At 37.6% G+C, this 25,575-nt stretch overlaps 1 protein-coding gene across 28 annotated transcripts in view; it reads right to left on the bottom strand.

Moving 5' to 3' along the window:
• Window positions 1–25,575, bottom strand: part of SLMAP (sarcolemma associated protein) — a 150,754-nt gene that overhangs the window by 52,232 nt on the left and 72,947 nt on the right. For 12 of the 28 annotated variants that reach the window (XM_022572758.3, XM_022572756.3, XM_022572764.3 and 9 more), the window contains 10 exons: window positions 17,994–18,066; window positions 13,703–13,739; window positions 11,976–12,038; window positions 7,451–7,546; window positions 7,120–7,191; window positions 5,632–5,772; window positions 4,200–4,337; window positions 2,472–2,640; window positions 2,334–2,384; window positions 1,793–1,843 (listed from right to left, as the gene is read on the bottom strand). In XM_022572758.3, coding sequence (XP_022428466.1) covers window positions 1,793–1,843; window positions 2,334–2,384; window positions 2,472–2,640; window positions 4,200–4,337; window positions 5,632–5,772; window positions 7,120–7,191; window positions 7,451–7,546; window positions 11,976–12,038; window positions 13,703–13,739; window positions 17,994–18,066 — 891 coding nt within the window. The remainder of the gene's footprint in view (window positions 1–1,792; window positions 1,844–2,333; window positions 2,385–2,471; window positions 2,641–4,199; window positions 4,338–5,631; window positions 5,773–7,119; window positions 7,192–7,450; window positions 7,547–11,975; window positions 12,039–13,702; window positions 13,740–17,993; window positions 18,067–25,575) is intronic. The other 16 variants (XM_022572759.3, XM_022572769.3, XM_089918127.1 and 13 more) reach the window with 3 other exon arrangements.

The following is a 25,575-nucleotide window of genomic DNA, read 5'->3' as shown; positions in this document are numbered from 1 at the left end:
GCTTTCTCTAGTTGCCACAAGCGGGGGCTACTCTTCATTGTGGTGCGCAGGCTTCTCATTGTGGTGCCTTGTCTCGTTGCGGAGCACAGGCTCTAGGAGCACGGGCTTAGTTGCTCCGCAGCATGTGGGATCTTCCCGGGTCAGGGCTCGAGCCCGTGTCCCCTGCATTGGCAGGCGGATTCTTAACCACTGCGCCACCACGGAAGTCCCCTTATTCAGTTTTAAATCAAGGAGCTGTCTACAACTATTCTCATCTAAATCAACTGGAATTGGCAAAAAATTTTAAGCAGTAATTTGACAATTCTAAATAGTATAAAGATGGGTCAGTGTATATAGAAAGATTCTTAACTGAAGGAATAGAATGTTCCCAGCTCGAGTTAACACTAACATTATCCATGAATACATGCTCAAGTCAAAAGGGTGATGGATTTGAATAAGAAGTGTACATGCCAGAAAGAGAAAAAAGGGCAAAGTAACGACAACAGAAAATATAAATTCATTTAAGAATGAGAAGCTTTTAGAAGATGAGGATTAAGTCTTTTTACATGTTTGCTAAATATACTTTAGTAATAGTGGTGCAATGAATATAAACTACACCTTTAAAAAGTCTCAAATTGAAACTCAAACTGAAATTTTAAAATGTCAATGTATTTTCACAAAACATATATAAAATAGTCAAATAACAATGATTAATGAAACATTTTTAAAATTTAGAGTTTCAAGATTTGTTATATACAGAGTATTTAGCTCTCGACCTTGCAGCTCACATATACATGATTACCTGAGCCTATTATGCCAGTTCTTGATTAAAATCCAACCAACCAAACTGAATCAAAACAAACCAAAAGAGCATCTCCTAACTTTAGCAGAGTTTGGTTGCTGCCCAAGAACTATAAAGATATCCCCTGATACATGGAAAAAGTATTTAGTAAGAAATTCTTGGGTATCGACCTTGATGTCTTCCACCAACTTCTGTATAAAAACTGAGTTGAGAGGCACATAGATTTGTAAACACAGAAAACAGTTTTATTCATTTTGTACTCTAAGCAACCAATACAGGATTTGGCATACAGCTGGTGCTCAATTAACGTTGGGTGGATGGGGTGGGTAGGAAGAATCTTAATGACTAAAGGAATATAGAAACCATTGAGTAGAAACCCCATGTTGCACTAAGAAAACCAACAGAGGCTGTACATTTTTGGCAAGAGATAACCCAAGCTATCCAGAAAGAAGGGTCATGTATCAAGAACAAATAAAGACTTTATTTTTCAGATGGCAGAAATGACTGACCCTGTTATCTCTGATTGATGAAACAGACGGATAAAGAGAGCAATTTCTATGACATGTTCAAAGGCTCACTGGCCTCTGAAGTAAACTCCTGGCCAGGAAGGGGGCAGGGGGCAGGGGGTGCACAAACATTAAAAAATGGTGGCCAATTATCCCCAGGAAGCGGTATTTGATGGAAGAAAATGGTAGTGTCGTCTTTGAAAATATAGTGGGGGAAAAAAGCTATACTATGTTATATAAGCCAGTACTAAAGTTGAACATTATCATTTTCTTGTTATTTGAATAATTGCAGTTTCCATATAACAAGGGATATCTAACCATAGATCACAGAATTAAGAATTACAAAATAAAGGGAAGCTTGATTTTTACAAGATGGGATTTAATAGTCAATGAGCAGCATGCTTTTCATTCCAAACACTTAAAACCTAAAAACCCTGACTTCTCTATCCTGCTTAAATAGTAAAAGGATATCATGAAAGAAAAATATTTAAGTTTTTTACACTACCTTTTTCTGTGCTCCCATTTATTTTAGGTAAGAAGTCATCAACTTGTGTCCCTAGGATTAAGACAGTGTATCATTGCCTGATCAAAGAAAGTAATATTTAAAACTGGTCTCAAGTGTAACCATGGCATTTTGTATCCCTACTTACATTAAGACTGATAGAACACTTTAAATTTATTTTTACAAGAAGGGTTCAACTTCCCATTTTCTATCATCTCAGAGAAAACCTACAACTGCTTAGTAAGCTGCCAGTGAACCTCAAAAGAAAAAGGATCCTGCTGTTGATGTGTTTTTCTTATTTAAATATCTCTAAGCAGACAGTCTCAGAGGCAGAAATTTCATTCATCTCAAGGACTAAACGATGGTGCCCACTGGTGGCAATCAAGCATATTTTTAAAGGAAATTTTCGGAAAGAGGGTAGATACTTTACACCTAATACGTAAAACATCCTTCTTAAAGAAATAAGTACCCAATGTGAGACAGTAAACATCAAAAATTTAATAATAAAAATTCAGCTTTAAATAAGAAATTTGGTGACACCTACCTAAGCTGCTGCATTCTTTAAGAGTTTTCTCTTGAAGATGTTCTAACCGTACTGTAAATAAAAGTCCAAGAAAAAGATATTTCACAGATAAAAAGAAAAAAATCAAATCAAATCTATTTCTGGATTAGCTTAACTTACCTTGTAAAGCTGTTAGCCTTTCATTGGTGAAGTCATTATCAGCTTGCAAAGCTTCTATTTTTGCCTGGAGCTCCTGTTCTTTTTCTTCCATTTCATCTATTTTATGTTGTAATTCTTTTTTCTCAGCTTGTCCCTTCTGTTGGATTTCCTCTTGTTTTCCCTCTGCTACCTGTTGAAAAAGAGAAAGAAAATTCAGCTGTTTTAATAAAATCGAACCTTGATTTAAGAGGTCTAAAGCAGGACTGCTTTTATTCACATAAACTTCTAAGGAGAATATTCTATATTATAGAACATATCTGTAAACGTCAAAATGATGTCAAAAGTGATATGCACTGTGTCATGCCTCCATATCACCTAGGAGAGAAAAACTTGTAGCAAGCAAGCAAACTCAATACATACGGAGATTATAGGGGTCAAAATGAAAAACACATTTTTCAAGAGGGAAATAACGGTTTCCCATGAAATTACTATTGTTCCAATTAGTTTGTAAGTTCTAAAATGTAACTTATTCTGAAATTTTAAACAAAATTACGTTTAGCTAAATGAATGATGATTACAAGAACTTTTTAAGATGACCTCTTTTTAACAAGTCCAATATTTAAAGCTATTATAGGTTAACCAATCACACAAAGGGGAGGTATGCTCTGGTCTTCTCTAACAAATGTGTATCTTCTAGCCACTCAATTCATGGTTTGAATTATATAAAGATGCGTCTTCACAAACTCAGTTCTAACATTTTACAGCAGTGGTCCCCAACCTCTTTTTTTTAAAAAAAGCATTTTAAAACATTTATTTATTTTTATTATTAATTAATTTATTTATTTTTGGTTGCACCGGGTCTTAGTTGCAGCACATGTGCTCCTTAGTTGCGGCCATGGGCTCCTTAGTTGTGGCATGCAAACTCTTAGTTGTGGCATGCATGTGGGATCTAGTTTCCTGACCAGGGATTGAACCTGCGTCCCCTGCATTGGAAGGTGGATTCTTAACCACTGTGCCACCAGGGAAGTCCCAGTCCCCAACCTTTTTGGCACCAGGGACCAGTTGTGTGGAAGACCATTTTTCAACAGATGGAGGTGGGTAGGGATGGTTCAGGTGGTAATGTGAGCAATGGGGAGCGGCAGATGAAGTTTCGCTCGCTCACTCACCCACCGCTCATCTCCTGCTGTGTCGCCCGGTTCCTAACAGGCCGCAGACCATTAGTGGTCTGCGGTCCGCGGGTTGGGGACCCCTGTTTTACAGGACCAACCTGGCATTACCTATGGTCTGGTCTGTCCTCATCCTAAATGTCCTATAGCTACAAGGAGATGCAGCTGAAGTGAAGCCAATGGCCTCCCTGGAAGGAATCACTCCAAGTTTCTCTCTGGGCTTGTGCTAGCACTAACATAGCTGGGCCCTGATTTTAGGACACCCGAAAGATAAGCAGATTCCAGTTTTTCAAAAGTCTAAATATCTTGGGTTTTGCTGACTCTCATCTATTTCCTGTTACATATTTTAAAATGCCTATTATGAAGTACTATTTATTTCCATCCAAAGGAAATATGTCAGCTTTTACAAACTTTCAGTTATCTGTGGTAAGGGGGTTTGGGCTAAATGGCACCTGATTTTTACTATGAATTTAAACCATTACCAAATTTTACATCAACAACTATTCAGCAATAACTAACTCTTAAGCTATCCAGTGTATTAGGGACGATTAATTTACATACTTCTAGGTTGAGAAATACCTACCTTTAATTTATCAGATAAATCTTTGATCTCATTAACTGCTCCATTATATTTATTGGCTAATTCTCTTAATTCTTCCTGAGTCCGTTCATTCATTTCTTTCAGGTGGGTACATTCATCTTCAGTATTACTCAGACTTCGCTGTAATTCAAATTTACAGGCAATTGATATAGCATAAATGCACATTCTAAATTCAATTTATAAAAAGTGTAACTCTATGGGCTGTTCTAAATCAGCATCTACCCTGGACTTTATATAAAGCTGAGTTAAGTAACATAAGAATTTCAATTTACTTTATTTACATGCTAGAACAGAAAATACCAAGAATTTGGAAAAACAAAAAACAGGGGAAGGGAGAAAAGGACAATACTTTATATAATTACACTTTTTTTTCTTTTTTGTGCGGTACGCGGGCGTCTCACTGTTGTGGCCTCTCCCGTTGCGGAGCACAGGCTCTGGACGCGCAGACTCAGTGGCCATGGCTCACGGGCCCAGCCGCTCCGTGGCATGTGAGATCTTCCCGGACCGGGGCACGAACCCGTGTCCCCTGCATCGGCAGGCGGACTCAACCACTGCGCCACCAGGGAAGCCCATAATTACACTTTTTAAAGGCCATTGGTTATGAGTTTTAGCCTTGAAAATATTTTAAGCCTATCAATTCTTGAAAGCAAGTTTAATAACGTGCACAGAATCAATTTAATAAAATTAGAAGACCATTAGCAATTTTCTTTCCTTGCATGTCATATTAATGACATGACAGTGAATCAGTCACTTCGGGATGGGGCCATTATAGAAACTATCCTTATATTAAAATATGTTTACCATTTAGTTTACAATGGACATTTTAACTAAATCCAGTAACACGTAACTTCTGTGGTAATTTTCCAGTAGTTCGAAAGAATAACCCATATTATCAATTATGTTGTTTTAAAGCAATGAGAATCACATTTTGATTATTCCTAAAAGACCTAGAAAGGACCTCAGAGATAATTTCCCCTGTGAACCTCCAAACAGGCACAATTTTCCTCTCTGGAGGATGGGTAAAGTAAGAATAGTGGTGTTGCTCTCTACCTTACACTGACTATCCTCAACTGGAAGAAAAACAAAACTATGTGAAATGAGATCAATTCCCTGGCACATATCGTGGTCCACTGTGTGGAGGCTGAATCCTAACCAAAGTGCAAATAGTAAAATTCCCTGGTTAGGCTTTTATTTCCTCAACCACTGACTAGAGACCATAAGCACCAGAACTCACAGGGTTATGTTGAGAATTCCTGACAATGAAAACAGCATACTGCTCCTTCCCACCAGATAGACAGGAAAAATTTTCTAGCTATATAATAATACCCAAGTTTGAAATGTCCTGAAATGCTAGCACTTTTAGGCTAAAATTTTAAAATCATAGTACTATTTAGTATTTGTTAAATTTAAATACCTCAACTTCTGAAAGTTTTCTAACCACTTCAATTTTCTCCTGAAGAACCCGCCTCAGGGACTCTTTGGCTGTCGTCTCATAGTTGTGTTTATCCTCCTGTAATGCTATAAGTTCCTTCCGTAAACTATCTTCTGTTTGATTCTAGGATTAAAAAATATTTATAATTATAGCCAAGTTATTTTTTTAAGTATTTTCCATTTAAAAAAACAACACATTGCAATGCTCTTTGAGTTCTATATTAAGGTACCTCCAAACACAAATTATGTTCACTCTGTATTAATTGAAGCTGTTATTTAAAAGCTGCATTAATAAATTATGCCTTCACAAATATATTAATTCACACTTCCAACAGAAAAAAAAGGTCGAAATAAACTGAAAATTTCTCCCAAGTATACAAAATGAATGAACTCTTCTACTTGCCATATTCTCTGAAAGCCACAACATTTACATTTATGGGCAAAAATAATCTCTTACCTCTAAAGGGGTCAAGCATTTTAAAATAATAACTAAACCAAATGGAATAACAGCACCCTGTGGAAAAAGCTGATTCCACGTCTAAGGCAGGAAATGTAAAAGATGAGTATGGACTATCTTGTCTGATATGACAGCAGGAAGCTATCAAAGTCTACCAGGGTTCTACCGAAAGAACTCAGGTGCCAACCTGAAGAAGTTCCTATAGACCAAAGGTGGGATAACTGGGAATCAATAAGGAAAACAAATGAAATAGGTTTATACACATGAAATATATTTAAATCTAAGTTGGGGTAAAAAAAAATACTTCATTGGTCATTCTTTGGTGGATGAAAAGGAACCAAACCATTATTTTGAAATCCAGTAAATAAAGGGAGAAAATCATTTATCCTGCCTTGCCTAAAGAAAATGTATCTCAGGATAACAAAATGGTTTATGCGGGGAAGTTTCTCTTTATAGAAGTAACTCAGCTAGTAAATGAAGGAAAGATAGAATTACAACATCACAATTTTTGCAACCCTTAATAAAAGAATGGATCTAGGAAAGGATAATCAAAGACTGCTAATATCTCAAAAAGAAAGACAACTAGACACTATGGTGCTTCCTGGTGAAAGTACACAATATTATCTACGAAGTGTTGAAAGAAAAAAAAAGTTGAGCCTACATCAGAGTTGATCTAAATCTGTAGGTCAAACTACGAATTTATGCTGTGGAAGGAGGAGCTAGAAGAATGTTTAAATATTAATCCAGATTGAGGGAAATTATACAGAACAAATGACCCAGTTTCTCCAACAAATATCAACTATGATGGAACAAAGAGAGAGCTGTACATGGGTATTCACTATACAGTTCTTTCTATTTACATGTATGTTTGAAATTTCCCATAATGATAGAAGATTAAAAAGAATGGTGAAAATGTATAAACGTTTTTGCATGTATTCAAAATGACAGTCAAAGACATGAAGCCACATTAAAAAACTACGCATTCTTCTTTATGTACTTGAGATTAATACTTACTTTGGAGCAAGCCTGTAATTGGTTTCCCATAACCTCTAACCGTGATAAGAGTCTATCTTCATCTATTAAAGCCTGTTGATGAAAAATTAAATATCAGTAAAATCCCAGAGTAATAAAAAAAAATATATCAAAAAGGTTGCTACTGCCAGAAAAGATCTAAAATCATAACGCTGACCAACATCCACTGAAAAATGCTAAATGTTCGTTATTTGTTCATTAGGAAATAACTTTGCCTTTGCTTGCCACAAAATTTTAGTTTTAGCTTAATCAACAGCTAAGGGATATTAAACTGTGCTTAAATGCTTCTTGAATATAAAGGCAACTGGAATACCTGCCAACTGGTATCTGAAGCCTCCTGGGTGATGGCTAGTAGCCGCTGAAGTGTGGCTAACTTCTGTTCCAACATCTGTTCCCGATGTAAGGCCTCCTAATATTATAAATCACAAAAGAAATTCTAATAAACTCAGCATGATACCTTTGAAGAGTAATCAATTTTTAGCACATTCTGAAAATATTCTCATATTACAACCCACAGTGTATCTTACTTTCAAATCTGATAAATCTACTTTGTAAAATATATTTAGGCCACATCATTATAGCCTCATTTGTTGAGCTGTGAGTAGTGCTATTAGGGGTGCTCTAGTTGCAACTTCCACTATAACAGAAAACAGGTCATCTGTTTTTGTTTTTTTACTTGTAATTAACAAGAGTCTAAAAAATCAAAAACCTAGGGCTTCCCTGGTGGCACAGTGGTTGAGAGTCCGCCTGCCGATGCAGGGGACACGGGTTCGTGCCCCGGTCTGGGAAGATCCCACATGCCGCGGAGCGGCTGGGCCCGTGAGCCATGGCCGCTGAGCCTGCGCATCCGGAGGCTGTGCTCCGCAACGGGAGAGGCCACAACCGTGAGAGGCCCGCGTACCGCAAAAAACAAACAAACAAAAAAAACAAACCTAGAGTAGAAAATCTGACAAATGCTTTAACCCTGCATTTTACATATACACATTTAAAAGATATGTGTGTGTGTGTGTGTGTGTGTGTGTGTGTGTGTGTGTATGGCGAGAGAGAGAGAGAGAGAGAGAGAGAGAGAGAGAGAGAGAGAGAGAGAGAGAGAGAGAGAGAGAGAGAGAGAGAGGGAGAGAGAGGGCGAGGTGAGAACAAACTCATTCCAAACTAAATCCAAACAATCTGGTTAGCAGCAAAGATACTTCATAATAGCTTAGCTACATCAGTAGACATGTACAAAAGAAATAACTTTTAATTTTTCCTTTTAAAAGTGTTATATAAACACAGTGTTTTTTATATATATATATATATAAAGAGAGAGACAGCTTTATTCTCACAGTCTACTCCATTTTCAGGTGTTCTAATTCTCTCTGTGACTGTAAAACGCTTAGCCATAGTCGAATATGAGAAATATAAGTAAGAGTCCACCAAGTGTTAGTTCAATGTAATTAAGGGGTCAAGGAGTTATATAACTATTTGGCAGCTCCAAAGGAATATTTTTACAGAGAAAGACACTGGCAAGCAAAGCCTTATTTCTAGGTCACTTGTTAACATTTGATAGCTGTTAAGAGGGTCTCCATCACTGGAAGTCAAGGTGAAAATGCTCACACAGCATTCAGTTGCAGTTTTGGCACATCTTTAAATTCACTTTCTTCTATTTCTGTCATTATCCCAAGAAGAACATTTACTACCATAATACCGCTGAGCCACCTCAACTGAGAAGTATATACTTCAAACATAGCATTTGAGGTTTAAAGCATTCATTTGTTGCTCTCCGCATCCTTGATAAATAATGATTAGGGAAAATTTGGTCTAATTAGAGTCAGAGGTACTGCTTTTTTTTTTTTAATAAATTTATTTATTTTATTTATTATTTTTGGCTGCACTGGGTCTTAGTTGCTGTGCACGGGCTTGCCATTCTTCGTTACAGTGTGCGGGCTTCTCATTGCGGTGGCTTCTCTTGTTGCGGAGCACAAGCTCTAGGCGCGCGGGCTTCAGTAGTTGTGGCTCGTGGGCTCTAGAGCGCAGGCTCAGTAGTTGTGGTGCACAGGTTTAGTTGCTCCATGGCATGTGGGATCTTCCTGGACCAGGGCTCGAACCTGTGTCCCCTGCATTGGCAGGCGGATTCTTAACCACTGCGCCACCAGGGAAGCCCCAGAGGTACTGCTTTTTAATATTAACTCTAAAAGTACAGATTAAGGAATCTAATAAAAGTCATTCCGCCTCAGAACACACATTAAAACACAGCTTACACTTAAAAGGGACTAGGTGCCAAGTTTATTTTAAACTTCTAAAACATTCCTAATATCCAGGAAGTTACACTAATGCTACAAAAAGTTTTACTTAAAAACAAAGCCACCAAACAACCACTACTTCCACTAGATGGTGTAATTTCTCCTTTTTTACTCAATTCCATTTAGAGTTTCATAACTCCATGAACCACATCCTAACAGAAATCTAACACTTCCAGGAATGGGCTTTTAGTTCTAAGGCATGAAATGCATCTATTTCAGTTTTTATTCAAAAGATTTACAACTTATATTAGAACTTCAGCAATTCAAAAAGACGTATACAGAAAAGACAATCCAGTATAATTTTCCCTCAAAGAATTAGAAAAAGAACAGTGAAAGATTATGCCATTATGAATATTCAAAGAACTGACAAGAAAGTTGGAAAGAGTACTGGAGTGAGTCAGAACATTAGATTCACAGTCCATGTTGACTAGTAACTGTAGTATATAGCCCTGGGAAATCATTTTACCATATTTCTCATATGAAAAGTGAAGGTTAGACCAGATTAATCTCAAAGTTTTCTTCTACCTCTAAAAATAAGAGAGATTGGGCTTCCCTGGTGGCGCAGTGGTTGAGAATCCACCTGCCAATGCAGGGGACACGGGTTTGAGCCCTGGTCCGGGAAGATCCCACATGCCATGGAGCAACTAAGCCCGTGTTCCACAACGACTGAGTCCATGCGCCACAACTACTGAAGCCCATGCGCCTAGAGCCTGTGCTCCGCAACAAGAGAAGCCACTGCAATGAGAAGCCCGCACACCACAATGAAGAGCAGCCCCCGTTCACCGCAACCAGAGAAAGCCTGCACGCAGCAATGAAGACTCAATGCGGCCAAAAATAAATAAATAAATTTAAAAAAAAATGAGAGATCTAGGTCAATTAGTGTGACTTCCTACTGAATGGTAAACAACTACTAACATTTACAGCATACGTTCTATGTGCCAGGCACTGTTCTAAGTGCTTTACATGTATTAATTCTTTTTTTTTGTTTGTTTTGTTTTGAATATTTATTTATTTGACTGCGCTGGGTCTCAGTTGTGGCACACAGGATCTTCGTTGCGGCATGTGGGATCTAGTTCCCTGACCAGGGATCGAACCTGGGCCTCCTGCGTTGGGAGCTCGGAGACTTAACCACTGGACCACCAGGGAAGTCCCTTGCAGCTTGTGGGATCTCAGTTCCCCAAGCAGGGATCAAACCCGGGCCCTCGGCAGTGAAATCACTGAGTGCTAACCACTGGATTGCCAGGGAATTCCCTGCATTAATTCATTTATTCTTTACAATTCTGTGAGGTAAGTGCTATTATTATACACATATCACAGATGAGGAAAATGAGGCACAAACAACTTTCCCAACAGGTCAGAAGTTAAAGCCAAAGACCAAATCCAGGGAATTCTGGCTAGAGTCTACCTACGTTCGTAAGTACTCTACTAAACTGCAAGTGTGTAAAACCACTTTTCAATCCACCATTACATTATGCCCAGTGGAAGGTAAGATCTGATTAATGCATTGATAATTTTCACAGATGTGTACATTCTTAACTGAGGTAGAACTGCTCTTAGTGATTGACCTATAAAAGAATATAGGGACACAGGATCACTGGTTTGGTCCTATCATTTTAAACAAAAGGCAACTGAAGACCTACATATGTAAACTGACTCACCCAAGGTCACAGAACTCATTGAGTAGGAGCCAAGATAAAAACCTCAATCTCTAAACTCCTGATTCAGGGTTTTCCTTAATCATGCTCCCTCACTAGAATAATAAGAACCATAATCCGGTCTAAATCTACCAAACTCAGGGGGAAAAAAAAAAAAAAAAAAAAAAGAACCACCACTTGTTTTCTTTTTAGAGATCTGTATGGCTCTTTAAATATGGCGTTAACTTCTTCAGGAACCCATTCTAAGTATCTGCCCTACCAAGGGATCTTTCTACAGATTGAGCAGCCCAGAACAGCAGTTAAGAGAGAGACTCTAGGTCTGACTTGTCTGGGTTCAAATCCCAGCTCAACCACAAAACTCGGTGTGTGATATTGTGCAAACTATTTAAACTTCCGTGACCCTCAGTTACTCCATCTATAAAAATGGGAATAAAATATGTACCTTACAGGAATTTTGTGAGGATTAAATGAATTAATATAGGTAAAGTGCTAAAGTCTGCTAGAGTCTGGCATATAGTAAGTACTACATAATTATTTGCTATTAATAGTTAATATTTTAACAGTTCATATTATTTGCTATTATATTTATTAATAACAACCAAAATCTGTCCAGATTTAATTTTATTTAAAAGTCACCTTTGGATAAAGAACAACTGTGGAACTTCTTCATATGTGAAGAAAAAAACTTCTCTTGTACAGAACCTTATCTTCTCTAGACTTAAAAATCGGATTTTTTAAATCCTTTTTTTTTATAAGACCTATTTTAAATTTTTTTTGTACTTTAAAAAGGTATTTCTTTTGTACTTGTATCCAGCCAGTATTTCTTTAGCCTATATTTGTGAACTAGCGAAATCAAATCTAAGCTCTGCTTTTAAAGACTAAGAATTCTCAAGATATATTTTACCTGAAGATACTGAGAAAGCTGGAATAGTTCCTGAGAGTACATACTTGGAGTGTTAGCAGCAACCTAGAAACAAAATGATACACCATTGACAGTCACACAGAATATTTGCAGAAGACATTAAAGCCAAATCAAGTCCTTGCAATGCCTATTTACTGAAATACGCAAAATAAAAATTATTTTTCAAATGAACAATTTTCTTTAGTTTTCAAAATATTTCTGCTCCATGTCTAGAATTTATAAATGGTATTGTATTATGCTGATCAGTTTGGGATTTACAAGCAGGATGGTGCAACAAGTGCTACCCATGAAAACATTCCTTGATAAACCAAATCACAGACTTACGGCACAAAGGCAATACAGCCTTTTCTTTACCCAGAAATAATACCTGCTAAATCAACAGATCTACATTTTTCCCCTTTAAAATTCATTGTCAAATAGTTCTTCAACATGTCAACAAGTCACAATTCGTTTAGAAGTAGCCATCTTCAAAATGATATTTGTATGTGGGCATGTGGGGAGAAGCAGGGCACGAAATACAATACTTTGTCCAATGGCCAGAGGCAATGAAAAAAGGTCTTTTTTTTTTTCCTTTAAACTGTAGGTAGGTTTTAAGAAGAAAAAGATGGGAAATAATAGTGTTTAAACATTAAAGTCACAGCCAAAATGCTTAGAACTCAAGAGTATTGGAAGAAATAACTTCTATAAAGGGTTTCTCCTGGGTGTGGAATATACAACCACAGAATTATTTTTTTTAAAAAAAGGCACTAACAGGTTGCTGTATCATTCATTTATCCATATTCTCAACACTACCCAAGCCTTATATGTTAACTTATTAGTGATGTTAACAGCATCGTTCCTTATTAAGCTCAGGAAGTCTATTTTTACTAATATGCTAAGTAGAAGACAGAGAGGTGGCATTATTTTTTTAAAAGTTAGTCCTAAATCAGCAAGGCCATTATTTACTTCTGAAATGACTCTTGGTATTGCTGAAGTTGATGTTTAACCACTTTTACTTCTAAAAAAGGAATCTAACAGAGAACTTCAGTTTCAGGTAGGCTTTCATTCTTTATCCAAATGGAAGGAAAAAAAAGTAAAATGTTTTTCCCAATAGTTTAGTTACTTTACTGAGAAAACTCAACATACACTTTAATGCCAAAAGATACAAGAGATCTTTTGTTTTTTTGCTACTTAGCAATAATATCTACAGTTTAATACACCATTATTTCTGAACAAAAGAAAAATATTTTCTAACAAGTAATTACTGCAAAGTTTCTGTCCAAATCAAGTTAAAACTGATCTTCAAGAACAATTAAAGAGAAAATTCTGTAAGCCCATATTTCTGTGTTATTTCCATGTGTAGGTATATTTTGAGTAAATTATCTGGGTGCAAAGCTTTAATAAATATTTCTAGACAGAAATGCATTATAGAATAAAAAGTAGTAACTAACACTTCTTACCTTTGGCTAGGCACAAAACAAATGCTTCTAGTCTAGAGTCAGCCACTGACTTGAGATAACAAAGGCTTTGTCCTAAGAAACATCCATCCTAAATTCTCCAGTTTTTGAAGATCAGGCTAGAATAACTATACAGCTATATGCATTCTTGTATTTTTGTTACAAAAGAGAAATAAGTTTCTAGGTAAAGCATATTAAAAATGAACAAACAGAAACATTTTCAAAAGCAATATAGCTGAACCAGTTTGGAAAAAATAATCATTAGCAACTTACTTTGTCAACAGGACTTGGTAATGGAGCATGGATGACACTGAAAAGTAAAATTTAGAATTTTTATCTAACTTCCTGACAATAGAGGAAATAGAGTGTGACAGTACAAGAATATCTTAAACCCCAAAGTTGACATACTTGTTTTCATATAATTAAAAGAATGTGAATTATTTTTAATCCTTCATAAACATATAGAATTGTTAGAAAACAAGGTAATAAATACACAAACCTTTTACACATTAATGTATTTCTAAACACAAATTCAAAATCCAAAACGTATTAAATGCCCTTGCCGGATCTACTATTAATGAGGGCTATGGTGAATTCCTTGGTTATAAGAACTTCTAAACAGAAAGGAAGCACTCCTTAAATTATCCATTTAAAATTTTAGAATGTGTAAATTAAGTTCTCTTAAAATTAAATACTTCTATACAGGAAGCCTTAAAAAGCAAAGTTCTACTGTAAAGAAGGCTATAATTTGAAAATACATTCTAGTGGAGAACAACTTCAGCTAACCAAAACATTAGTACTATTCTTCTCTACCCAGCCACCTCACACACTGAAAGCTTACATGTAGTTATGAATCTAACTCAGTATATCACTTTAAAACTAAACAGTAACACAGTATTAATTGGTATTAATTGCCTTTTGGGCCTTATAAAGTACATAAGAGGCAGTACAGTGTAGCAGTTAAGCATGCAGGCTCAGAAGCTATACTGACTGGGTCCAAATTTTGGCTCTACTTAGCAGGTATATAATCTTGGGCAAGTTATCTAACCACTACAGGTCTCAGTTTCCTCATCCATAAAATGGGGATAATCATAAAACTAACCACATAGGGTTACTGTGAGTATTAAATGTGTGAATAGAAGTAAAGAGCTTAAAAAAGTACCTAGACATAGTAGCACTTGATCACTACTACCGCTCCCATGAGAACAGAGCCGCTAAGGAAGCCAGGGTTCCTGTCTTAACAAGCACTGTAAGATACTGTAATGTGGGTTGGTAGGGTGAGTAGATGGAGCACAGAGCAAGACTGCCACCCATGGCCCCTACCAGTTGCTCCTCACTCCATATCCTAGAGGCCAATCTGGTAATGGTCTGCTTGATGGTTGATTAGGTAAAGTTCCTAGATTCAACAGGTTAATCACGTGTAAGTTGCCGACAAACTGATCTTGCAGGACTTAAAAATAGGGATGACAATTCTGATTCCATTGTAGTAACTGCAAACATCCTAAGAATATTTCAATTTAATTAGTCACAAATACACTAAGATGGTGAATAAAATGGAATATTAAGTATTAGCCCTCACTTCCCTTCTGAGCTCCCATGATATCCTGTAGAGACTCCCACTGAGACCATAATCCCCTGCTCTACTCCTTTGATTTCACATCTGTGTTCTCAGCACTTTGAACAATTCACCTCTGCATCCCCAGAACCTATACAAGGCCCTAACAAATCTGGTGCCTAATGAAGGTTTAAAAAATTACATACAGCTTTAGTGTTTTTTCCTCTGCCTCATAAAAATGGAATAGACGTTTTAAACATAAGTTTCTTTTTCTTGATTTTATACAAGTAATACATATTGACTAGGGAAAATGTGTGAAGTAAAGCATGAGGAAATAAATAAAAACTACCCAATGCCAGCACCCAGATATAGCCATTTTGGGTATATACCTTTTCTCTGTAGATATGCACATACAGGGAAATGAACTTGAGAAAGTCTAAATAGAAGCAAATGGTATTAATGGAAGCTTTTTGTTTTTTATTTTGGCTGTGCTGGGTCTTCATCACAGTGCCTGGGCTCTTTGTTGTGGCGCACGAGCTTCTCTAGTTGTGGCACGTGGGCTTAGCTGCAATATATGGGATCTTAGTTCCCTGACCAGGGATTGAACCTGGGCCCCCTGCACTGGGAGCATGGAATCTTAACCACTGGACCACCAGGGAAGTCCCAGGAGGTTTTGTTTTTGTTTTTTTTTAAACGAGTTTTCTCAGTGACCCAAGTACAAAATTTTCCATTCTCATGAAAATCTGGTTGATAAACAAAAGGCTAAAAATCTAGCAAAACATTCCATAATTGAAATATATTTGTACTTTACAGAAACTATTGTGGATACAGGTGTATTTTGTTTGAGTTATGGAAAAAAGTTCATACGCAACAAGGAACTGTAGAAGGAAAACTTATTTAGTGTTAGGGTGGTGGGATTATAGGCAATTTTTCTATGTTTCTTATTATTTGAAAATTATTTGTGCAATAAAAATAAAAATCAAGGAAGAAAAAAGAATCAGCTTTTTGAGAACGGTATACCTACTGAAGACCTTAAAAATATTAAATGGTATTCTGGCATACTTAAAAGCATCTTGATTGCTAGAAAATATTAGATTACAATAAAAGAAACAGTATTCATCGTGTGCTCATTATGCACCAGGTACTACACTAAACTCTTTAAGTGTACAGTCTTGCTTAATCCTCCTCATAAAATTCCTGCTCAATAGGTACTATTATTAACTTCATTTTACAAATGAGAAAAGGGAGGCCTGATCAAGTCAGAGAACAGGTGGAGTTGGGCTTTGAACCACACTATCTACCTCTAAAGACCGTTCTGATCTTCCTCCAGCTCGAGGACTGCCTGTTCAAAATTCATCTTCTCCAGAAAGTCAACCAGATTACACACAATGAAACTGGCAGCGAAATTTTAAATGATGCTAACATTTAACCACATAAGAAAAACCAAACAAAGAGAAGGAAAAAGGGACAAAGATGAAAAGCACTGGGGGAACAAGAGGGATAGGAACACAATTCACTGATGTAGACTTTGAAAAAATTCATATGCCCTATCGGATGGAAGCTGAGAACAGACATGACCCTTTATGCAGCTGCTCAAAGCTTTTGAATCCATGAAAGAAAAATCTCACTATCAAATACAAACATCCAGGTCTTTAAGAAGCCACTTGTTATTAGTTGATTAATAGTTACTCTTATTTTTAAAACCTTAACTCTTGACTAACTCATATTAAAAGCTAAGTCACATTAATGTTCCCAAAGTTAACTATATTTTTAATAATTAAACTATAATTTAGAACAGGGAACAGATTAACGTTTTAAATTTAAAATGTTTAAGGGCTTCCCTGGTGGCGCAGTGGTTGAGAGTCCGCCTGCCAATGCAGGGGACACGGGTTCGTGCCCCGGTCCGGGAAGATCCCACATACCGCGGAGCGGCTGAGCCCGTGAGCCATGGCCGCTGAGCCTGCGCGTCCGGAGCCTGTGCTCCGCAACGGGAGAGGCCACAACAGTGAGAGGCCCGCGTACCGCAAAAAAACCCCCCAAAACACAAAATGTTTTAAATTTTCTGTTTTATTCAGATATCCTGAAAGGTTTAAAAAAAAAACAAATTGGTAGCCTCCAACTGAAGCATAATATACAATAATTCTAATGAAAGCACTATCATAGTAATAAGAGGATCTCTCTCTGCTTCCTTTTTCCCTCTCTCTTTCCTACTCACTATTCTACTTCACCTTCAACTTACTGCTGCTCTCAACCTCCCACCCTCAGATATTTGTTTCTGCTTTTGTAGGACAGAAAATATTATGCTGGGTGTAGAAACAAACCTCTACCATATCCAATATTCATATTTATTTATTCAAAATAAAAACTGCTTAAGTTTAAAGACTGTTTAGCTCCCTCTAACACTTCATAATAATAATCTGTGAAAAGTACAAGATCAAAATGTATTTATGCTTACATTTTAACATTTGCATTTTATGAGTAACTTTTCCCTCTCAAGTTTGTCCTCGTCTAAGTGACCTTTCCACTGCTTCATTTAAAAAAAGAAAAAACTACAGAATTGGAAAATCCCTCCAAAAACTCCCACCAATATAGACTACTAACTGTGTCAACATCCTTAAAGTCCTTTAAGATTATGACACTGGCATTAGCTTCAGAGGCAACCATAGTTTAAGAAGTCGTATATGAAATGCAGATCAAAATGAATACAATTATCACTCATCAATAACTTACATACTCCAAATATTCTAAAAAACTAATTTTCCAGCAAATATAAGTTATAAAGTTAATTTTGGAAACAAAATAACTGTGCCTCCTTACACATTATTATTTACTACATTTGTAACTAATGTGAAAAGTAATTATACTGTAGTACATTATATTCCAAAAGTACTACATCAATTTTCTAACATTATTAGAATAATCCTGAAGTATAAACAGTATACTATCATCTAGAATATTATTAACCAATGTAATTAATACAAAAAGTTCATAGCTCTATATTATACTCACTCTGAGCGGAGCCGGGCTTCCATACCATCTGGTAGAAAAAGTTTTATTGTGGAAACAATACACCCATGGGTAACTGGTTAAAACAAACAAATAAGATGGATAAAATAATTGTATAAAAATATATACCTTCATACCTCTCATGTCTAAACATATATTTTATTCTTAAATATAATAACTTCCAGAAACGAAAATAATTTTGGTGGTTTAACAATATTCATTCCCCTGGAGAAATGCATTCCTATCTATAATGAATCACAACTGCAAGGCAGAATCACAGATAAAATTGCTTTGAAAAGTGTCCTAACGTCCAATGCTATAGCAACAACAAACCAAAGGTCATTGGAGTATATGGAAATACAATTGAGGGTCGGGGTAGGGGTGAGGGGGAGATGCACTTTCTCCTCTATATGCTAGCATCAAAACCTAAGCACAACTAGTGGGGCTTCCCTGGTGGCGCAGTCGTTGAGAGTCCCCTGCCGACGCAGGGCACATGGGTTCGTGCCCCGCTCTGGGAGGATCCCACATGCCGCGGAGCGGCTAGGCCCGTGAGCCATGGCCGCTGAGCCTGCGCGTCCGGAGCCTGTGCTCCGCAACGGGAGAGGCCACAGCAGTGAGAGGCCCGCGTACCGCAAAAAAAACAAAAAAACAAAACAAAACAAAACCCTAAGCACAACTAGTACCCAGTTTAAAATTTAGCCCTTAGTCCTCAATCTCCTGTCCCCAACCTATAACTCCTATCCATACCTCACAAAACTCTAAAGTTCTGTATAATAACAGCTTGGAATATGCCATTCAATACCCCATTTTATGAGCAAGAAAACCAAGATCTCAGACTAGTGAAATTGCTTTTACAACTCTCTGCTATTAAGTATCAGAGCTGTTGGCTAGAACTGAAGTCTGAAGTTCCCAGTTCAGTATTTAAAATTATGGTTTTGTGGGGCTTCCCTGGTGGCGCAGTGGTTGAGAGTCCGCCTGCCGATGCAGGGGACGCGGGTTCGTGTCCCGGTCCGGGAGGATCCCACATGCCGCAGAGCAGCTGGACCCGTGAGCCATGGCCGCTGAGCCTTCGCGTCTGGAGCCTGTGCTCCGCAACGGGAGAGGCCACAACAGTAAGAAGCCCGCGTACCACAAAAAAAATAAATAAATAAAACAAAATTATGGTTTTGTTTTTTCGGTGGTTGTTTCCTCCTCCACCTCCAAACATCTTTATATAACATTATATCAGTCACTTTGTAGATAGCTTCTTCTTTTTTTTTTAAAGGCTTTTTATTTATTTATTTACTTTTGGCTGCGTTGGGTCTTCATTGCCGCACATGGGCTTTCTCTGGTTGAGGCGAGCAGGGGCTACTCTTTGTTGCGGTGCATGGGCTTCTCACTGTGGTGGCTTCTCTTATTGCAGAGCATGGGCTCTAGGCTCACGGGCTTCAGTAGTTGCAACATACAGGCTCAGTAGCTGTGGCTTGCGGGCTCTAGACCGCAGGCTCAGTAGTTGTGGCGCATGGGCTTAGTTGCTCCGCGGTATGTGGGATCTCCCCAGACCAGGGCTCGAACCCATGTCCCCTGCATTGGGAGGCGGATTCTTAACTACTGCGCCACCAGGGAAGTCTTAAAGACAGCTTCTTACCATTGCTTCTTACTTCCTCCTTCTTCTGAAGATTTCAAGAGACAAAACCTCTCAATCTCAAAAGCAGTACTTGTACAGAGCTTCTCTTTCTTCCACAGAAAAAAATTATTTTCATAGTTTAAAAGTTGATGGTTTTGGGGACTTCCCTGGTGGTGCAATGTACCAATGTGAGATGAACCAAGGGCTAAAACTACCTGGGCAGTTCGAGGTTGCTGTACTATTGAAAGCAGTTAAAGATCATGTCTGACTAAGCTGATAATCTAGTCTAGTCATGCCTGCCTTTGGAAAGGTTCTTGTGACAACTAGGTAAACAGATGCATAGAAATGTTAGTAATCTTTTCAATTCGCAAAAGGCAAGTATTTAAAGCAACCTGACAAAAATGTTTCGTTCTAATACTTTTATTAATGACTCTACCTAGCAGCATTTCCTAAAATGGAGTGCTAGCAGGTATTAACAAAAAAGGATTTTAGGGTCAGCAGAGTTTGGAAAATACTTGGTTAAAAGACATTTAAAGAGTTTTTATTTATTTAAACCACAGGCTTTCTCAGAGCTTAATGGGCTTTTTGTCCATAATGAAACTCTAAAGGTTATATGTGTTTTCCAAACTTATTTGACCATTGAGAATCCCCGCTCCCCTTTTTAGGAACACTGGAACTGGCACTATGGTATAACATACACGGTATACATGGTATTATGAAGAAACTACTTTGGAAAATACTGCTCTAAAGCTTTTTTTTTTTTTTTTTTTGTGGTACACGGGCCTCTCACTGCTGTGGCCTCTCCCGTTGCGGAGCACAGGCTCCGGACACACAGGCTAAGCAGCCATGGCTCACGGGCCCAGCTGCTCCGTGGCACATGGGATCCTCCCGGACCGGGGCACGAACCCGTGTCCCCCGCATCGGCAGGCGGACTCCCAACCACTGCGCCACCAGGGAAGCCCCTAAAGCATTTTTGAAGCACTTTTAAAACAAACTTTGCTCTCGAAATTCATCCAGAAACATTATTACTGTCATACTGCCAAGATTCAAAACCAAAATTAATTGTAAAACACAATTTTAAAGTTTTTTGGGCGGGGTAAGGAGGCTGTAGGGACACTGCCACGTTAAGTGTACACATGTATTGTAAGCTAAATGCAAATTTCAGAAACGTTAAAACATGTGTCGAGGGAAAACAAGGTATCTGCAGAGAAAAATCTGCAATTACCTGCTGTATTTACGGCACTTTATTAAAAATCAGAATTAAGATTATACAAGCTGACTGCCATTTAAATGAGTTCTTTCTCTATTATCTTATGCAGATTATTTATTTTGCTTTTGAGTTAATATATTTACTTTATGATATACAGTCAGCCTTTTCTATTACCTCTTTACACATACACCACTTAAAGAACCAATGTTCACTGTGATAAGTTTAAAAACTGTTTAAGACCCTGGACTGGGAGACTGAAACTACTAGTATGTTGGAGTCTGGTTCTGTCTCCTTCCCTGCATTGAGTAGGAAGGTCAATACTACAATCTACTTGAGTAGGTTGAAGGGTCTCTTGAGATGACCGGCAGTAACGGGAAGTAAAACTCCAGAAACATTAAAAAAAAAACAAGACCCAAATGAGAGGTTTTAACATTTCCAGGATGGGAAATTATTCATATGATTGCCTTTTTAAAAAATAATTAATTAATTTATTTTTGGCTGCTTTGTGTCTCCATTGCTGTGCTCTGTCTTTTTCTAGCTGCGGAGAGTGGGGGCTACTCTTCGTTGCAGTGCGCGGGCTTCTCATTGCGGTGGCTTCTCTTGTTGCGGAGCACAGGCTCTAGGTGCATGGGCTTCAGAAGTTGTGGCTCGCGGGCTCTAGAGCGCAGGCTCAGTAGTTGCGGTGCACGGGGTTAGGTGCTCCGCGGCATGTGGGATCTTCCCAGACTGAGGCTCGAATGCTTGTCTACTGCATTGGCAGGTGGATTCTTAACCACTTTGCCACCAGGGAAGTCCCTCTAATAGCCTTTTGACTGCAATCTAAAACGAAAGTTACCAAACCTTCATTCTGGTATTTTTTGCTACATAAAGCTTCTGATTCTAAGACTGTTTTTTTTTTTTTTAAGGTTAGAAAAGAGACAGGGCAAGTTAGCTGGATAGACAAGTACTCTTCAAATTAAGAAAAAAAATTTTTTTAACTTGAAGTATAGTCGATTTACAATGTTTTGTTAGTTTCTGGTATACAGCAAAGTGATTCAGTTATACATATACATACATATTCTTTTCCATTATGATTTATTTTAGGATATTGAATATAGTTCCCTGTGCTATACAGTAGGACTTTGTTGTCCATTTTATATATAGTAGTCTGTATCTGCTAATCCCAAACTCCTAATTTATCCCTCCCCCACCCCCTTTCCCCTTTGGTAACCATAAGTCTTTTTTCTATGTCTGTAAGTCTGTTTCTGTTTTGTAAATAAATTCATTTGTGTCATATTTTAGATTCCCACATACAAGTGATATCATATGATATTTGTCTTTCTCTATCTGACTAACTTCACTTAGTATGATAATCTCTAGTCCATCCATGTTACTGCAAATGGCATGATTTCATTCTTTTCTATGGCTGAGTAGTATTCCATTGTGTATATATTCTACATCTTCTTTATCCATTCATCTATCGATGGACATTTACGTTGCTTCCGTTTACGGTACATGGGTTACTGTAAACAGTGCTACGATAAACACTGGGGTGCACGTATCTTTTCAAATTATGGGTTTTCTGGAGTTTTCTCCAGATACATGCCCAGGAGTGGGATTGCTAGATCCATATGGCAACTCTTTTTTTAAGGAACCTCCATACTGTTTTTCCATAGTAGCTGCACCAATTTGTATTCCCAACAACAGTGTAGGAGGGTTCCCTTTTCTCCATACCCTCTCCAGCATTTGTTACATGTAGGCTTTTTAATGATGGCCATTCTGACCAGTGTGAGGTGGTACCTCACTGTTGGTTTTGATTTGCATTTCTCTAATAATTTGCAATGCTGAGCAGCTTTTCATGTGCCCCTTGGCCATCTGTATGTCTTCTTTGAAGAAATGTGTATTTAGGTCTTCTACCCATTTTTTGATTGGGTTGTTTTTTTGTTATTGAGTTGTATGAACTGTTTGTATATTTTGGAAATTAAGCCCTTGTCGGTGGCATCGTTTGTAAATATTTTCTCCCAGTCTGTAGGCGGTCTCTTCATTTTCTTTATGGTTTCCTTTGCTGTGCAAAAGCTTATAAGTTTGATTAGGTCCCATTTGTTTATTTTTGCTTTTGCTATTGCCTTAGGAGACTGACCTAAGAAAATGATGGTACGATTTATGTCAGAGAATGTTTTGCCTATGTTCTCTTCCAGGAGTTTTATGGTGTCACGTCTTATATTTAAGTCTTCAAGGCATTTTGAGTTTATTTTTGTGTATGGTGGGAGGGTGTGTTCTAACTTCATTATTTACATGTGGCTGTCCAGCTTTCCCAATACCACTTGCTGAAGAGACTGTCTTAGAAAAACTTTTTTTGAATTGATATTCTATCATCCTGTCTTCATTTGTGAGCTGGAGTTCAGTGATTAAAAGAAACATTTTCTTCAACTACTTGTTTATCTCAGGTATAATTCCTACAGGAAAGGTAACACAAATGCTTTATTCTTCTGTTTTCAGAATGAGAAATGGGTTTCCTAAGTTCTTCCAGAGGTGATCAAATCTTTTTTTCTTTTTTAGTTTCATTGTAACTTTATGGATTTGAACATATTTGACATATTTCAATCCACTGCTCTTATTATTGCTTGATACTCAAATTACCTAATCTTTAATCAGCCAAAATTCCACGTTAATTCCTGAGTCCTTCTAACAGAAACTCAGCAGTCTTAGAGAACTCCATTGCTTCCTGATATAACAAAAATCTTATAAATTCAATTTATACATTTCCTGCCCTAGATTCAGAGTCAGCTATTTCCCAGAGAAGTCCTCTTTTGACCTATTTATTTGATGGGAGGAATCCTTTCTCTAGGTATGTGGATTAATTTGCTACTTTATTTCTCTTGGAGTGATATTGCTTGTTGGTTTATCTTTTGACTTGGTTGGTTCTTTGGCTTTACCTGTTGGCTCAATATTCACTGAAAACATGCTGGCTACAAAGGAGCATGCTGGGAATGACAGGAAAAACCAAGAGGACTACAACCAGGTCCTTGTCCTTGAGATTTCAATTCAGTTTGTAGACAGAACTAGAAATATCTAACATAACAACAAAGGGGGAAAAATGCTATAAAGCACTGTGGGAATTTGAAATGGACAAGGGCAGGGGCATTTATGAAGAGGGTAAAGAAAAAAAAAAAAGAATAGGATTTCAAAAGCTATAAATGGAAAGGCAGAGAGAGTGGCATGAGCAAAGAAAAAGAAAACGAGAAGGATGTGAGAGAGCTGCACATCTAATGAGGGCAGCTGGAGGAGATTGGCGGGAGGGGGTAAAGAATATATTTCAAGGCCCTTTAGGTGCCAGTAGTTAACATGTATAGGGTGCTAAGCACACTATACATGTTAACTACTTATGACAAACCACGTAAATAGTTATTTTTATGTTCTGTTTTTACAGATGAGGCAACTAAAGTCAAAGAAGCTAAACTTGCTTGAGATCCGATTTTGGCAAGTGGCAGCGCTAGTATTCAAAAAGAGTTTCTTCTCCCTCTTGCCTCTAAATAACGTTGCTTAACATACATTAAGGGAAGTAATGGGAAATAAAATCAAAAGGTTGAATTGGATCCACATTTTTGAGGGTCTCAAGTGTACAGGTAAGCATTTCAGACTTTATTCTACAGTATGACACAGCAACTTAAGGCTTCTAAAAGCAGGAGAGTGACATGAATAAAGCTGTAACAGAAGAATATTCTGGAGGCAGTGGGTTGGCAAAATATGGTGGCCAGAAGTGGAGAGCTACTGTAACATTCTAGGTTGGCATCAGGAAAAACAAGTAGTAGCAGGGAAGGGAGGCAAATGGTGTAGGTGACAACTGCTAAAGGTAAAGAAGAGACAGAATTCAGAAAAGATACCAATATTCTAAGCTAGAGTGTTTACAGAATGTTGGAGCAATAAATGAAATTGGTAAGTTAGTGGATTGCTCTAGTTTGAAGGTGGGAATTAGGCTTTGTACAGAGTAATTATAAGGTGAAAGTAGGACATTCAAGAGGAACCAACCAAGCAAGCAGCTGGAAATACAGGTACAGAGCCAGGAAGTAGAGATTCACAGCAGACAACATGAGAAGGGAAATTTGGGACTTGAGGATAAGGGAAAGCACATAAAACAGTTGCCAGAAACTTAACAGAGCAGAGTTCTTAAACCTAGTTGTCCAAAAGAACAACCCAAGGCTTTTTAAAAATAGGTATGCCTAATAGAGGGAACCTACGTCAACGTAATAAAGGCCATATATGACAAACCCACAGCCAACATCGCCCTCAATGGTGAAAAACTGAAACCATTTCCTCAAAGAACAGGAACAAGACAAGGTTGCCCACTCTCACCACTATTATTCAACATAGTTTTGGAAGTTTTAGCCACAGCAATCAAAAAAGAAAAAGAAATAAAAGGAATCCAAATCGGAAAAGAAGAAGTAAAACTGTCACTGCTTGCAGATGACATGATACTATACATAGAGAGTCCTAAAGATGCTACCAGAAAACTACGAGAGCTAATCAATGAATTTGCTAAAGTAGCAGGATACAAAATTAATGAACAGAAATCTCTTGCATTCCTATACACTAATGATGACAAATCTGAAAGAGAAATTAAAGAAACACTCCCATTTACCACTGCAACAAAGAGAATAAAATACCTAGGAATAAGCCTACCTAAGGAGACAAAAGATCTGTATGCAGAAAACTATGAGACACGGATGAAAGAAATTAAAGATGATACAAACAGATGGAGAGATACCATGTTCTTGGATTAGAAGAATCAA

Source organism: Delphinapterus leucas, chromosome 10 (assembly GCF_059928025.1).
Source record: "Delphinapterus leucas isolate spDelLeu-1000000601 "Yukka" chromosome 10, BTC_Dleu_Yukka2, whole genome shotgun sequence".
NCBI classification, from domain to species: domain Eukaryota; kingdom Metazoa; phylum Chordata; class Mammalia; order Artiodactyla; family Monodontidae; genus Delphinapterus; species Delphinapterus leucas.
This window is presented reverse-complemented; position numbering and strand designations above follow the sequence as displayed.